The 16,964-nt window shown below is 52.0% G+C and overlaps 1 protein-coding gene across 6 annotated transcripts in view; it reads right to left on the bottom strand.

Annotated features, from left to right (window-relative positions):
* The window catches only part of AP2A2 (adaptor related protein complex 2 subunit alpha 2), a 91,222-nt gene extending 82,077 nt beyond the window's left edge, over positions 1–9,145 (bottom strand). For 2 of the 6 annotated variants that reach the window (XM_044749614.2, XM_044749618.2), the window contains exon 1: positions 8,904–9,145. In XM_044749614.2, the coding sequence (XP_044605549.1) occupies positions 8,904–8,970 (67 nt within the window). In that variant the 5' untranslated portion in view covers positions 8,971–9,145. The remainder of the gene's footprint in view (positions 1–8,903) is intronic. The other 4 variants (XM_044749615.2, XM_044749616.2, XM_070488522.1 and 1 more) reach the window with 4 other exon arrangements.
* Between the last annotated feature and the right edge of the window lie 7,819 nt (positions 9,146–16,964).

The following is a 16,964-nucleotide window of genomic DNA, read 5'->3' as shown; positions in this document are numbered from 1 at the left end:
CCTGGCAAAAGGAACTTTGCAGATGTAATTAAGATAGGGGACCTATCCTGGGTCATGCACCTGGGCCCAATCTCATCACATGAGCCCTTAAAAGCAGAGAACTGTGCCTGCCTGGAGGCAGGATATGAGGCTGACAGAGAAGTCAGAGAGCTCTAGATCTCGAGAGGGATTCACTGGAGGGGCCTCACATGAGAAGGAATGTGGGCTGGCCCTAGGAGCTGAGACTGGCCCCAGCTATGGGCAGCAAAGACAGGGGCCTCATTCCCACACTGTAAGGACTGAGTGGAAGCAGCTCCACCCCCAGAGTCTCCAGAAGGGACGATAGTTCTGCTGACACCTTGATTTCGGGCTTGTGAGACTCCAGGCAGAGCACCCTGCTGAGCCAGGCTGTGCCCGGCTTCTGACCCACAGAACATGAGATAACACAGGAGTGCTGGCTTATGCTGCTAAATTTGTGTTACTTTATTACAGCAGCGATAGAAAGCTAATATACCCTCTGCCCTCTCCATCTCATTTCTCTCCTCTTTACAGTAATACGAAGAACTATGTTTTCTTGGCTACTTATTATAAGATTTAAATTAGATCTACAGCAAATGCTGCATTAGAGAATACCCATCAAACAGACATCACCACCCAAGAGAAGAGCACCTCCTGTCCTTCTGTGAACAGCATCCATGCAAGGGACCCACATCCCCATCCTGAGGACGACAATCACAAAAAGGCCAGGCCTCGAGGACTGAACAAGTTGGCACCAACAGACCCTCAATCGCTGTCCCACCCTCCTCTTCCTCCACATTCTCAGCACTCGGGAAAGGTGGGTGTGCTACTCTGTGCAAGGACAATCAAATTGTAGTTACGTAATAAGGCAACAAAAGTCCGAAACAGAGAATTAATTGAGCAGAAGCTGCAAGCTAATTAAAAGAAGTAACTGAGATTGTGAGGAAGGAAGACTACCGTGGATGGAGGCATGTTTCCGCCGTATCCCTGGCACAATTCAGCATGAACTCGATCACAGAAGACTCCAATTCTCATAGGCACAAAGCGTTCAAAATAAGGCTCTGATCGGATTCTACTGCACATAACAAAAAAACACGCTACAGAACTGTATTTTTCAATAGCAATAAATGCAATCCAAAAGTGTTCCAAAATACTCGGTTTCTTGCTGTATTTTTTTAATTGACTGTTTCAAAAGACTATTCAACATCAATTTATTGCCTTTTCTCAATGCTTTTTAAACTGTAATAGAAGCACAGTAACTGCTCTCTCAACCACATCACATGAAGGAAGGCTGGCCACAGAAAAAGCGAAACATAAATCCCAGCCCAGCACCACCCACCCTAAGGAGCTCCAAGTGCACTAGGTACGCTAAGTGACCAAGCCTCGTCACACCCTTGTGTTACCATCAGAAGGGATCTTAAAGCTAAGAAAAACACCTTATAATGCAAAACAAAAACCAGGCAACCCAATTTGTATTCCAGTCTCCACACTTTTAAGCAATCCTGTAGACAGACGCCAAATCCTAAGGTAGGTGGGAACATCCTGGATGCAAGGAGAAGGATGAGTGCAAAACTACCACAACTCTCACTGGTTTAAATTTCAGGCAAAAACGAAGAATCCAGGCTCTACAGGGCCACAATTTACCATGTGAGAAAGGAAAGGGAACAGAATCAGGATCTGACCCAAACCACTGCCCATAAGTTTTTTTTCCTAAATGAACACATCCAGCAGAGTCAGCCGCTCAACGTCCTGTTTCCTGAGGCAACAGCAGGCAACAGGAGCTTCGGGGGCCAGAACCTAGTGAAAGAAGAGGGTCTCAGCCTCGTCACAAGACTTTGCTCTCCTTCTGGGGTACAGGGCAGATGTGTGCACATCACTGCCCTTCAAATTCTGCAGCACAGACAGCAAACTCCAAGGGCCAGACCACTAGCCCCATGCCTGCACCCTGTCCACCTCCCGCCTTCCCATCTGGTGGCTCCCCAACTCCCACAGAAGTCTCTATGACCCCACTTCCCACACTCTCGTTATTAGCTGAATGCGGGCCCCGGCCTAACTCCTCCCTGCCCACAATGTTGAAGGAAAAAGCATGAAGAGTTGGCAGGAAGTGCTGTCTGAAGGCAGGCAGGGACCAGAGTGTGGCTACAAGTTTAAGCTGTATCTTATGGGCAACGGCAACACTGTGGACAAGGCTGAGGCTCGTCTCTCCCTTTCTGGCACCGTGCATCTCACCGTCCCCACACTCTTCTTGGTCCTCTTCCCAACTCTGTCTCCAGGGCACTATTTTAAAACAGGGCTGCTTCCTCCTTGCATGCTATTTATTCTGTGCATCTTGGCCAAACCCTTTCAGCCCTCTCTGTACCAAAGAGGGCAAGAGCTAATCTTATCACACAGCCTCAGCTCCCACCTCCAGTGGGAACACCCATTTGAAGCTATCCACCCTGAAATTCTTCTCACAATACAACAGCACATACTGCTTTTCATGACATTTCAACAAAGTCAACTTTCATACCAAAGTCAGGAAGATTTTGAAGACGGCAAATGCCAGATTCAGCAAATACTGTTTTGTAATCTAAATCTTAGAAATCACATGCCCTAGTGAAAATTGTTCATTTCTGTTCTGAGTATCATTCAATTTATTTTTTTTTCAACTGGGTGCAAAGTTACTTAACTTATTCCATACAGCACCGCAAGCTGACAGAAGCCATCAACTTTCTAACTCTCAAACGTGTGGTTTCAATCTCAAACCTCTGTGCTGCTTCAGTCAGGTCAGACTCTGTGCTGACCAAACTGAGGGGGCAGGTGAGGAGGGGGCCATTCCTACGTATCCTACATCCATTTCATCACACTGCATGAGGGCAGGGAGGGTGGAGGGTGCACCAGACACACTTTAACAGAAGAAGAATGCTTGACAAGGCCACGGCAGACACGAAGCATTCCAAAGTCTGAGAACCCCATTAGGGAAGGGATCCATGATGTCCTCCTATTCCCTTCATTTGTATTCAGAAGTCCTGAATACAGAAGGTGCTCAATAAAGATGAACACACTGCATTTGATTTGTCTGCAAGCTCCTTACGGGGGCAGGGACCACATGTGCCATTTCTTTGAACCCCACACAGCATTTCAAATAACAGGCCCAGACACTAACCCTTATCCAAAACCTGAGGCCCAATTTGTGCCAGAATTCCGAACTGCTCAGACTTCAGGAGGAAGGACTGTACACAGCCGTAGGTCCCCCACATCAGCATCCTGCAGCACACACTCTTCAACACCCACACCAGGACAGAGACGCTACAGAGCCTCATGGTAGTGCAGGGTCAGCGTCTTTGCCAACCGAGTTTACCACAGACTCCAAAAAATACTCTTAGTTTTTGGAGCCTTATAAGTTTTGAAATTTAAGCTAAGGGAGGGCAGCTTCATGCCCAAGAACCTGCAAAACAAACAGGTGGAATTCCGAGGAACTCAGAGCCCCTCCTGCTCAGGAGCTCACACCAGAGTCACTCTCTCTATTCTTATTAGTGCAAAATACCCTTTCCTTTATCACACTCAAATCTTTCCCTCTGGGCTGACTCTACTTGATTTTTTAAAAGCCAAGGAAATGCCATTTAATCCCACAAATACAGCCTTTCCAATAACTCTGCGACTACAAAATCCTGACACGTACTGGTGCCAAAAACAACAGAGTGAAAATCACTTTTTAAGAAGAAAGAGAAGTAACGTTGAGTATCTGGCATGAGAATACACTTATCACCAGGACATTCCAACTTGTCATAAAAGAAACAGAGTGATCCCCCAGCTTCAGAGGAGGCAGAAGGAAGACACGGGAAGAATACGTCAGTATTTCCTAGAAGGAGCAACCCAACATTGGCAGAAAAATTCAACCTGGACCAAACTTCCTTCTTCCTGCAGCTTGGTGGCTCGCCCCTCCTCTAACCCTCCATCACGTACCCTAAATCAGGTTCTAAGCAATATAAATTATGCATAAGGGTGCAAAAGAAATAAGAAGAGCATTCTTTTCCAAAAAGTCAGCATTTTAAAAATCTAGAGTCAAGACTAAAATGAACCTTAAATTTTTTTGAGAATCTTTAAAGTTAAAAAATAGACTGACAAACTCTGATTCCGATCTTTATTACTACACAGGAAAATCAAGTACCAACTTTATGTTTAATTTTTATACTGAAGTTTAAGCTGAATTTAAATTTTTACATTCAGTTTCTCCTTATCCAATTTATGACTCACAACAAATGGAATTTTATGAACAAATAAAATTTTTTAATCTTTAGTCATGCTAAAATATAATTCAAAGACACGCCCAATTTCAACAAGAAGGAACCAAGTTTTGTGAGAACCACAATGAGCAGAGCACTGACAATTACTCCACAAGTTTATCAATGCGCCTGCAGAAAAACTGCATGCTTTCTCCAAGAACGTCGGAAATTTGACTTTTGCCAAAGGGCTAATTATATCTCTCCACTTAGTTCCCCTCTTTTGAGTGAGGCCTGGAAGGATTAAATAAAATGCCTCCAAGCACCACGGATGTGTCTTGATGCACCTGCATAGCCCCAGTGCCCACTATGAGCGCATGAAGAATAAATGGCAATTTCCTGCCCACTGGTAACATGGCTGGTCTCACAAGAATAACGACCTATTTCTTCTCTCCTTTCAGAGCAGTCCTGATTATTCTGCTGTCAGTTCTGAGTCTGACAACATTTTCGGCAGTTGTTTTATATTCTCAACAATATTCTAGCGTTGACACGTCAATGGCAGTACATAAGGACCTGTTAATTAGGCTTATACATGACTCTCCTTCACTGATAACCACATGTGTAAAAGCAAACAAAAGTTCCAAAATAACCGAATAAATAGCAAATAACTATTATTTTTCCAATTTCTGCAGTTCTTTCATTTTCTTTGAATAAAATGTTTGAATATAATGTCAATAAATGTAATAGCCTAGACAGAAGTCAAGGGGATTGTGCTGAGGGGGAAACCAATCTCAACAGGTCACAAACTACAGTAGTCCCCACTTGTCCACAGTTTCACTTTCCAACATTTCAGATACCTGCGGTCAACCGTGGTCCACAAACATTAAATGGGAAATTCCAGCAATAAACAATTCGTAAATTTTAAATTGCACACCCTTCTGAATCACCCCCTTGTCCAGCAGACCCATGTTGTGTACACTACCTGCCCATCAGTCACTCAGTGGCTGTCTCACTTATCAGGCTGTCATGGTATCACGGTATGCTTGTGTTCAAGTAACCCTTAGTTTACTTAATAACGGCCCCAAAGCACAAAAGTAGTGATAGCGGCAATTCAGATATGCCAAAGAGAAGCCGTAAAGTGCTTCCTTTAGGTGAAAAGGTGAAAGTTCTCCACTTAATAAGGAAAGAAAGAAAATCAGATGCTGAGGTTACTAAGATCTACAGTATCTTTTATCACAGTATGTTGTTATAATTGTTCTATTTTAATATTATTGTTGTTAATCTCTTACTGTGCCTAATTTATAAATTAAACATTATCACAGTTATATATGTATCAAAAAAACAGTGTATATATAGGGTTCGGTACTATCTGCGGTTTCAGGCATCTACGAGGGACTTTGGAATGTATCCCCCGCATAAAAGGAGGGACTACTGTATTCAATTCCATTCACACAACATCCTTGAGATGTTACGTAGATGGAGAACAGATGGAGAACAGATTAGTGGTTGGGGGAAGCAGGTTTGGCTATCCAGGGTAGCACAAGTGGGCTGGGTGATGAGGAACAGTTCTGTGTCTTGACTGAGGTGGGGGTTACACGAAGCTACACGTGATAAAAATACATAGACCTACGCACACACATCAGTGCATGTAAAACTGGTGCAGTGTGAATATGCCCAGTGGACTGTACCAATGTCAGTTTCCTGGTGTTGAAAGCATACTGTTATGCCAGATGTCCACCTTAGAGGAGGCGGGGTGAAGGCTGCTGGGACCTTCCTGTCCCTTTCTTTGCAACTTCCTATGAAACTATATTTATTTTGAAATAAAGAATTATTTTAAAACTGGGACTAAATAAAAGGATTAGAATTTTTTATTGCCAATTAAAAAAGAGAGAAACAGTTCACTAACTCCTACACACTGAACTCACATTAGCAGAATTCAGTGGCCCCTGGGCTGAAGTTAATCAGAAAGGATCAAGTTAATTCTATGAAGCACTGAATTAGTTCACTACCTGAGCCACAAAAGCTACAGGCTTAGGCAGAAAGGCATGGCACAGGAACCTTTTCAAATCCTGGAGCATATTCACTGCTGCCTGTGCTAAGAGGAGTAACCTTCCCAGCCAGTCAGCTGGGAACGGATTCCTAACTGAAGTGCAAATAGATACAGAGCATGCTCTTAAAGGTCTTAAAGGGGAAAATTTAAGAAACTAGTTCAGAAAGGTAAACGGGAGCTGCAATTTTAGAGCTCAAACAGACTTTAGCTCAAAATCCACCCTTCTCTGTCAGTTGAGGAAACTGAGGCTCAGCGCCCAGCGGCTTCGGTCACGGAGCTGATAAGAGACTATCGGAGTCCAACCCCTTGCTGCCAGCTCAGTGGTCTCTCCAGAGCCTGGCTCCATCAGTCACCGTCACAAGAAAACAGTAAGCACACAAAATCAGGGATGGGCAGGGAAAGGGGAAGCAGGGACACCTCTCCCTGCCACATAGGGGTCAAGCTCAGACCAGCTCTGGCTGGGGTTCACTTTCCAATCCCACCTCTAGCCACCGGCCCACACTTGTTTAGCATGTTAATTCTCTGCTGTTCCACGCACCATCTTGGTTCTCTGCCTGCAGTGCCCTTTACACAAAATCTGCCCGAGAATCATCTCCTAGGTGAAGTCTTCTCTGGCTCACTCTTCTGCTCATTCACTTGGCATGTGTCTCGTGCCAGATACTGTGTGAGCAGGGGAGGAGTGACATGCAAGACAGACGTGGTCCCCACCTTGTAGCGCTTACAGTGTAGTGGGGGCAGAGCACCACAAACTGACGACACTGCTCTGAAGAGGCAGAGAGTGCTGACCTACGAGAGGGGAACCAGATGGATGAGGCTGGAAAGGTGTTTCTGAGGAACGGGCCATATTAAACAGAGACCTGGCCCCCTAAGAAGGATTAGGCACTCCTTCTTCTTATATAAGTTCCATCAGGAGAGCGATTGTCTTGTTCATTGATCTACACCAGTGACTCTCAACTGGGAGCAATTTTGCCCCACACAGCAACGTCTGGGAACACTTTTGGTTGTCATAACTGAGGCATCTAGCGGGTAGAGGCCAGGGATGCTGCTAACCACAGGACAGCTCCACACAACAAAGAACCATCAGACCCAAATGTCAGTAGTGCGGGGGTGGAGAAAATCTGACCTATACAGTCAGTCAACAAGTGTCTGCGGAGTCCTCATTAAGTGGCAGGCCCTTTCCAGTCAAATGCAGACCTAGCACAGAACACGAGTCTAATATGTGGGTGATCAGTTGTCTGAGAAAATGGGTTTCAGCCTCAATGCCCTGCCCAATGCAATTTTCTTCCAAAAGGGAAGGAAAGACGTCATAGCTAATTTAAGGCCTTTGCACAAGGGGTCCCCTGAAGTAGCAGCACACACACATCTGGCTTACAAGATGCATTATGATTATAAAAATTATTGTCTTGAAAACATTACATAGTAAAGGAAGAGAAAAAAGAGAATACTGGCCTACTTGTAATAGGACTGATCTGACGGTGTCTTTCTACACTGATTTCTTGCAGAGTAAGGAAAGGACAGAGGGTCTTAACCTTCCACAGTCAGGGTTCTCCACCCCAGTCCAAGAAGGTGAGGAGTTCAAGGGAAGCCTCAGCAAATAGCATTTACCAGGAGGTGAGGTGATAGACATCAGACCTAAGGCAGGAGACATCAGAGCCAAGGATTCGGGAGATAACAAGGAAAAAATAAGACACACCAGACAGGAAACTGGCTTTGTAGGGTTTTTTTTTTTAATTAAATAAAAGGGACATTCTCTGAAAACCAACAGGAGTTTTCTGTACACCAAAGCCAGATTTATTGGCGGGCCAACCGTGCACCTCCTGGCCCGCTACACCGTTTAGTGTGGATTTTTCCACTCTGGGGGGGACACGCATGCCGTTGAGAACGCTGTCCCTGATTCCAGACGGCAGGCACGGCGCTTCCCCCGAAGCCATCCCACGCCCCACTGCCCCGGTGTCCCGATCCCCTCGGGCAATGAATGAGTCACTTTAATCAGAGCACAATAAACAGCCAGAACCCCGGTCCAGGCTGCTTGCCCGGCAGGACCCGGTTTCGCCATTCCCACTGCCCGAGTGAAAACCCACGCTGCTCCGGAGAAGCCTGGGTTAAATGCTCCATTACTAGAAAGACGGAGACTGCCCGAGATGACATCATGCTGGGGAGGGGCGTCTCCGCTGGAACCCCCTCGGCGGCGCCGCCGCCCCGCGCCCCCGCCCCCACTGCATGGGCCTCAGCCCGCTCCCCGCCCGCCAGGCCCGCCCCCTGGGACCCCCGACCCGCCCCCCGCACCCCGGACCCCACAGCCCTGGCCCCCGCCCCGCGCCCGCCCGGCCCGCCAGGTCCGCACTCTGGGACCCCCACCCCGCACCCCGCTCGCCCCGCACCCCCGGCCCCCGCCCCGCACCCCTGCTCGGCCCGCCAGGTTTGCACCCTGGGTCCTCCGACCCGCACCCCGACCTGCACCCTGCCCCGCCCGCCAGGTCCGCACCCGAGACCCCCGACCCACACCCAACCAGACCCGCCAGGCCCCCACCCTGCTCGCCCCGCACCCCGCCAGGCCCACCAGGCCCGCACCCTGGGACCCTCGACCCGCACCCCGGCCCCTGCACGCCCGGCCCCCGCCCCCCGCAGGCCGGTCCGGCGCCCCGGCCACTCACAGTTGCGGATGTCCGAGATGAAGACCGCCAGGCCCCGCATCCCGTCCCCCTTCGACACGGCCGGCATCTTGGCCCCGGGGAGCGCCTGCGCTGGCGGGCCCGGGAAGAGGAGGAGGAGGAGCGCGGAGAAGCAGCCGCCGCCCGAGGAGCCGCCTCAGCCCCAGCCGCCTCAGGCTCCCAGCGCCGCTTTCGGGGCCGCCGCCACGCGCGCGCACGTACGCACGCTCTCAGGCGCACGCACGCGCACGCCGGGCCGCGCGGCGAGGGACGGAGGCCGGGGCGGGGGGCGCGGGAGGCAGCGGGCGCGCGGCCGCGGCGCGGGGACGAGCACGTCGAAGGCGGGCACGTAAAGGGCTGCGGGGGGCGCCCCCTGCAGGCCTGCGCTCGGGCGGGCGCGCGCTGGGGTCCGTGGGTTCGCGTCCCTCGTCGCCCCCGGCCTCTCGCCGCCCTGTCCAGCCGGGGCCCCAAGACCCTTCCCAGGCGGTGTTCTGGAGCAGCTTGCTGCGGGCATTGGGGGCCGGTCTGTGTCCGGAGCTCTGAGGGCCTGTGCACATCACCCGGCTGTCCAGAGCCACCCTTTCCTTACAGAGGGGGAGACTAAGGCCTCGAGAAAAACGACGGCCCGCCTCCACCCGGTGGCACCAGATGACCGCGGGGCCCAGTCTCTAATCCGATCCCTCAATGCCCAACTAGGGCCTTTAACCCTTGCCACCACGGGTCTCTCCCAGCCGGATGGAGGCAGCGGACGGCCCCAGTGGGCCCACCCCACAGATCACTGCAGGGGCCTTGGCCAGCCGGACCCCCATTGAGTCTGTCTGGAGAGCAGGTGGCCCTGCTGAGCTGAACTTTATGAAGCCTGACCGCTTTGAAGAGGAAGCTCCCTCCTCATCGGGGTTATCCGGGTCCTGTACAGAACTGGCCCAGACCGATGAGCCAGACCCCTGTTCCACCCTGGCTCACTTCCTCAGTTCCCAGTGAGAGGTCAGGCCTGGGTGGGGCCTTCCCACAGACCAGGCACCCCACCCAGGCTCTGGGCCTCTAGGACCCCCTGGGGAAACTGGAACCCGTGGAGACCCGAATCCTTATAAGGCAGAAATTTTACCACTTTCCAAGACCTTCCAAAGAGCTGAGCCAGCAGAGGGCATCCTGGAGGAGAGGAGGGGAGACCCCAGGGCCCACGTCCCCACAGCCCGGGGAGATAACCCCCCCCACAGCCAGACCAGGGGACTCAGACAAGGAGACCCTGACCCACCCCCAGCAGCCACTCACAGGACAGGGCATGGTGCTAGGAGGCTGCAGGGGCCCACGTGTGGCATGGACAGAGTGCCAGCTCAGCCTGAGATGGAGGGCTTCTCGGAGGAGGGGCTTGGAGCTAAGCGGGCCTCCCACCTCCTCTTAGTGCTGACTCTGGACTTCCCAAGCCTCTTGGGATTCCCACAAGTGTGTGTGTGTGTATCTGTGTGTGTGTGTGTGTGTGTGTGTGTGTGCACGTGCACATCTGGGGGAGTCCCCAGAGCCTGATGAGACACACAAGCGGCCATGCAAAAGACCCCATGCCTCCTGTTGGTGCCATCACTTTCCCAGACACAAGGCCCTTCAAATCACTTATTACCATCAGGCTTTGGACCTCTGTCAACGTGGCCCTCCCTGACCACAGTCACTCCTCAGTGAGGGACAGGCAGCCTTCAGTAGTGTGCAGTACTTAGAAACAGTTTCATTTCTTAAGTTGTGTGAACTAGACATCTGTCACATTTTAGCCACTCGTGGTCACAGCACTGTTCCCAAGGGTGGTCGTGGAGCCGAGATCCTCTTTCCTGTGACCATTGGGAGGTGAGAGCCCCCCCCACACACACACAAGCCTAAAACTTGAATCCTGAAGGAGAAAATGGAGGCAGGAGAGCCCGGAGCCTGCAGCATGCCATGGTATCCGGGGCGTCCTGCAGCGCTAGCTGGCTGTGTCTCTGCTCCTACCCAGGCCGGAGCCTGCTCAGGCCTCCTGTCAGTTTTATGAGTGACCCAGTTTCCTTCCTGTAATCTCAGGAGTGGGTTGCAGACGATGACCCTTCCAGAAAATTGGGGTTGGCAGCCTGGTCTGAGCGTGGCTACAGGCTCTGAGCACCCATGTGGGTTCAGGGACAGGGATGTGACGGTCCTTGGCACCCGGTGGCTACCTGTGATCACCAGGAATGACATGCTTGGGGAAGGCCAGGCTTTGCAGACTGAGCAAGTCCCCCGCCATGGATGGTGTGTGGAGCACAAGGAATTAAAAAATCTGTGGTGGGTTTGTTTTTGAATGAAGCTAGACCACCTGAAGAAGGAGAGTGATGAGCTCAAACTCCCAACTGCTCGTCTCAGGGTGGCAGGAAGCTGCTGACTGCAGATGTCATCTCTGACAGCAACGAAACTGAGTCCAAAGCCACACATAGTTGAATTTGGATTGTTGCGAAATACCCACAGAATTTGAATCTACGGCCTCCCCAAATACCGTACAAAAAAGCTAGAGTGCTGATGGGGCATGCGTGGGCCTAGAGAACTGGGATGGGGTAAATGGGACAGCCTGGGGGACCCCAGCCCTGCTCCCCAAGAGCCCCCTTGCCAGCCTCCATGGCCCTTTTTCCCCCATTGGACAAAGTTGTCCCCGTACTTGAAGACCCTGTAATGACATCCCTTGAAGGAGTTGCTTTGTAAGAGAAAAGTCGATTCCCCTCAAAGCCCCCTGCCTTACCGCATCCCTTGAGACCTGGGAGGGTCAGGTCCCAACACAAAATCACACACAGACAGGGAAGGCTTAGCTGCCATGAGAACTGCAGGAAGCTGAGTTTATGTCAACAGAACTCTGCAGAATGTAGGATGGATTCTGAAAGAGCAGGCCTGGAACAGCAGATCTGTCCCATGGGCCACCCAGCAATCTGGGTCAGCTAAACCTGCTCGGGCAGCCGACTGCCTGGAAGCTGGACTCTGGGTGGCCCATGTTAAAACAGGGTTGAGATGCAAGAAATTCCTGGATATAATGCAGAGAAAGGAATTCAGAGATTTATTCTCTCCCAGTCCTGGAAGCTGGAAGTCTGTGATCAAGGTGTCAGCAGGGCTGGTTGCTTCTGAGGCCTCTCTCCTTGGCGTGTAGACTGACGTCTTTTCCCTGTGTCCTCATCACACTATCTTCCCCCTGTACACATCTCTCTCTCTGTCCAGATGTCACCTTTTTACCAGGACACCAGTCATATTGGACCAGGGGCCCACCCTACCCCAGTATGACCTCATCTTAATTAATTACACCTGCAATGACCCAAATTAGGTCCCATTCTGAGGTGCTTGGGCGAGGACTTCCCTGTATGAACTTTTACGCAACACAGTTCACTCCATAACAGATGGTGACGTGAGCATATTTGGGGACCTGATTTTGAGTCCAGCCCCTTTTCCATCGTACCTGCTTGGAACAGGGTTTTGGTAGTTGGAGCTCCATCTTGGACCATGAAGATGAGCACCACATTCTCCACTATGGGGTTGGTTGTGGTTGGGGGTTCTGTTGAACTCTGCCAAACCCAGATCCTAATTAACACCTATTCCCATGCCCACGGGTGCTCTAGAGGCCTGGGGCATGTTGGGATGCCCCCATCCTATCCTGTGGCTTGTCATCAAGACCACTTTGCATCCACTCACCCAGGGCTCAAAGGGGCTTAACAAGGAGCAATGCAGCTGGTGACATCCAGGGAGGACTGGAGGAGGTGGCTATGAAAATTATGCTGCCCCCTCCAACAGGATGCTGCCAGATCAGGCATCCTATTCACCCCAGAGTGGGGACCCATGACCTCCAGTCTCCCTAAGTTACCTGTTGAAAAATACACCCTTTGATCTTAAAGGCCAGACCATCCATGCCAGTGGCCAGCCAGCTGGCCATCACCAAATGGCCTTCATGGTTTTGGATGTTCTGTGGCAAGGGCTTCCATCCCAGGCCAACATCCATCCACCGCAGCTCCTTCCTCTAAGGGCCCGGCCAGGGTGAGCTGATGGAATATACGCCCGTTTTAAGATTAGCCTGAGAGGGGCCAGCCCAGTGGTGCAGCAGTTAAGTGCACATGTTCTGCTTCGGTGGCCCAGGGTTCACCAGTTCGGATCTCGGATGTGGACATGGCGCCACTTGGCACGCCATGCTGTGGTAGGCATCCCACATATAAAGTAGAGGAAGATGGGCATGGATATTAGCTCAGGGCCAGTCTTCCTCAGCGAAAGGAGGAGGATTGGCAGCAGTTAGCTCAGGGTTAATCTTCCTAAAAAAAAAAAGATTAGCCTGAGAAAAAATAGCTTTAGGAAAGAAAACATACTTAAAAATAACAGTTCAGGCCCCTTTCAGCACCACTGTAGTGGGTTCCCGTGGCTGCAACAAATTACCACAAAGTGGTGGCTTAAAAACAGCAGATAGCGATTTTCTCACAGTTGTGAATACCAGAAGTCTGAGATCAAGGTGTCGGCGGGGCTGGATCTCCCTGGATGCTCTGAGGGAGACTGTTCCTCACCTGGCTTCTGGTGACAGCCCGGATCCTTGGCTTGGGGCTACAGGGCCCCAATCTCTGCCTACATCTTCCCTGGCCTTCCCCTCTGTGTCTGTGTGTCTCAAATCTCCCTCTCCTTTCCCTGAGAAGGAGCCCAGTCACTGGATTTAGGGCTCATCCTGAGATCCTTAATTACATTTGCAGACACTCTATTTCCAAATAAGGTCACCTCCATAGGTGCTGGGGGTTAGGACATGGACAACCTTTTGGGGTCCACCATTCACCCCACTATAGCCACAAAGAAACGCTGCCCCTTTGGCCTCATCGATACACACTCTGCCCCTCTACTTTGTTATAGGGGTATTTTAAGGTTGGTTGTGGGTTATGAGAAGCACAAAACCCATGACTGATGCCACAAAGCACACAACCCTGTGCAGAGCCACCTATCCATCACACACACCCACCATGGGGCCAAGTACCTGCCCAGCCAGCGACCGGATACCTACATGCTAGACAGCAAAAAATGCCCAAGACATAGCCGTCACCCTGGCCAAGGCCAGGTGGGCTGTGGGGGGTGGGGGGGCCCACACGTGGGACACAGACAGAAAACCTGCTGTGCTGGCTCTGGAGCTATATCTGGAAGCTTCTGGGGCATGTGCGCACACCCGCTCCCTCTCTCATCTTGCTCTGGACTTTGCTTATCCAGCACCCAGGGAGGATGTCTCCATCCACGAGCAAGGGGAGCAGGAAATGCTGATGTGTGTCCCTCTTCCTGGGCTTCCGGCCTCCAAACAGGAATGTTTCAAGGCCCAGGAGTGATGGGACACAGTCAGTGATAGTGTCCTGGGCCCTGCCCTTGGGACAACCCCCAGCCAAGGCCATCCTGTTAAAACAGGACGAGTCACGAGTTGGCCCTGCCGGGAAGGGCCTTGCCTTGTGCTGACTCGGCAAATGAGCAGAGGCCCAGGGCTGCCTGCAAGGTCAGGGCCCCCACCCTGATCCCTCCTAGGGAGCACTGGCCAACCGGGGAAGATGGAAGTCCAGTCCTCAGAAACCCCACAGCCACTAGGCACATCCAACAACCAGGTGCGAGTGCTCTTGGGGTGTTGGCCATGTAATGGGCTCCCCATAATAACTCAGGGATGCCCTCAAGGCTGTCCCAGAGAGGCAGCCTCAGGCTGGGGACCCTCAGCCAGCCAGGTGCTCCTGGGGTAGGGCATTCTGGTCCTGCACGTGTCCCGAGCATGGGGAGATTCAGTTGGCAGCAGGAGGGCTTGTCTCTGCAGGCCCCTCACTCCATGGGGCCTGTCCCTGCCCTTGTCTGTCCTCCAGTGCCCCCTGCACACAGGCAGGGGGGAAGGAGAAAGACAGTGGAGGGGGGCAGACCTGGGCTTACAGCTCAGAGCCTGGACCTTGACCTGGACACCCCGAACCCAGCACTGGCAGGGCAGGCTGATCCATAAGTAAGAAGGCTAGGAATGGAGGCTGAGGGCTAGTTTTAGGGCCTGGGCAAGAGGTTTATACTCACATTTGTATTAAATTTACATAATTAGGATTCAATACATTGAAGTTATAAATTCAAAACCTAATTTTTTAATCTGTTAAGTTCAATTTTACAAACCCTGTTATTCCCTTTATAAGCCTAGCAGATTTTAAAGTGATGCTTAAGGGATCTTCACATGATATTTGGTCCCATCTACAAACACAGTTAATTAAGCATTTTCAACATTTCAAACTAAATTTATAAGTTAAATATCTTTTACATCCTTTTTAAGTACTTCAGCTTGTCTAAATTGACAACAAAATCTCAGGTGCTTCAAAAATCGATACACTCAATAGATTAAAATTTAAAACTTGGTGAATCCCAAGTTGTCTTAAATGTTCCAGAGACATGAAATACTAAATGTGTCAGGTTTCACTTAATACATAAATGATAACACTCTCATTCTGATTCCCTTAGAGCTTTCTACGCCTCATTCTAAATCTTCCTGTAGCTGAAAGACACGTATCCATTCAAAGAAGTCAGCTCTCAATGCAGCTTCTGGGGCCCCTCGGCATCAACTACACCAGCTGTGAGGCTGACAGCTTTGTGCTGACAATTCCACAGGGTCCTGGAACCCTGCCCAGAGGGAGCTCTGCACAGGGTCCCGGCACTGGGCTCCCCGCCCTTCCTTTCCACCTGCTCTTAGGGTCTGCAATACTGGCCCAGAGTGAACCCCGAGTGGATGTGGCAATTCTTTAGCTCCAAAGACCTCTGAACTCAATGAGATCCTATGGTGACTAAATGCCTTTCTCACTAAGGGACCTTTGGTCTTGCTGGAGTCTCCTTAGCATTCCCTAAGACTGCACAACACTCAGGGCATCCAGCGTGGCTTACTGGGGCCCTCTCCAGAGCTCTGCCTGACTTGGAGTCACTATCCCAAAGGTCAGGCCACAGGGCCAAGCTGGCTTCCAGGAACACAGAGCTGCCCAGTGACACTTGACAGTTGGTACATGACGTGGCTCAGCACACGCACCAGCCCCAACCCCCTCTCCGATGACTGTGGGGGTCAGCTGGCAGGAAATATGGGGAAGAGAAAGAAGGAAACACAACTAGGAAGAAAGAGAACAAAGTTCAGTTCAGGGAGAAGCCTCTCAAGCAGCAGAAATGGGGAAACAGCTGTGCAGCGCGTCCTGGGGCTGGCCTAGGGGAGGCAGCGTGGGGACCAGCTGGCTGTGCGGTTTTCTGCAGGGAACTGCTGGGAACAGCTAGCGATGGGGAGGGGGCATCGTCAGCTTGTATCAAATGTAAAATGCCTTGTGACGAAAACCACTGGCCGCGGGTGCGTTTAATCCATCCCAGAGGCACCCCGAAGCCTCTCGCTGGGGCCTGAGATGGAGGGGTTCCGTTTGCCTGGGGGAGGGGTGGGCTCCAGCTTGTGAGATCCGCAGGATGGTGCCGCCGGTCCAGGAGGCGAGGACAGAGACAGCGCTGGGTCTCGGATATCTGGGATTTTCAAGGTCCACGGGCCATCCAGAGGGCCTAGAGCACGTGTCCCTGCTCCGGACAGCGCGGTGGACACCAGTGGCCCGTGGATGGTGACGGAAGCCGAGGACTGAGAGGCACCCACCCAGAGAGATGAAGGGCATACCAGAGGAGGGCTAGGCGGGGGGGCGGCCCGGGGGCAGGAGGGAGGCCTGGACAAGCGATTCCCGAGCCCGAGAGAGAAGAACGGGGACGTGAGGAGGTCGGTCCCGTGCTGGCCCCTCGCACGCGGGGCACAGGCCTGGAGACCATGGCGCCCCCTGGTGGTCACCCACGTGGCCGCAGCGCAGACGTCGCGCAGGGCCCCGGGCCTTCCAGAGAGCGCGTGCGCCGCGGGGCGAGGGGCGTGCGTCCCGGCCCCGCTGCGGCGCCCCCGAGGGGGACCGCGGCACCCCCGGAGCCCGGTCCCCGCACCGGCTCCCGAGCGAGGGCGTCGGGCTCCCCGGAGCGCCCGTCACGGGGGCGCTCACCACATGGACGCACCGGGAGCCCACCGGACCGCCGAGGGCCCGGCTCCGCGAACCCCTGCCTCCCGCTCCTTCGCGC

Source organism: Equus asinus, chromosome 17, assembly GCF_041296235.1.
Source record: "Equus asinus isolate D_3611 breed Donkey chromosome 17, EquAss-T2T_v2, whole genome shotgun sequence".
Lineage (NCBI taxonomy): Eukaryota > Metazoa > Chordata > Mammalia > Perissodactyla > Equidae > Equus > Equus asinus.
Note: the sequence above shows the minus strand (reverse complement) of the source record. Positions and strands in the feature narration are given on the sequence as shown.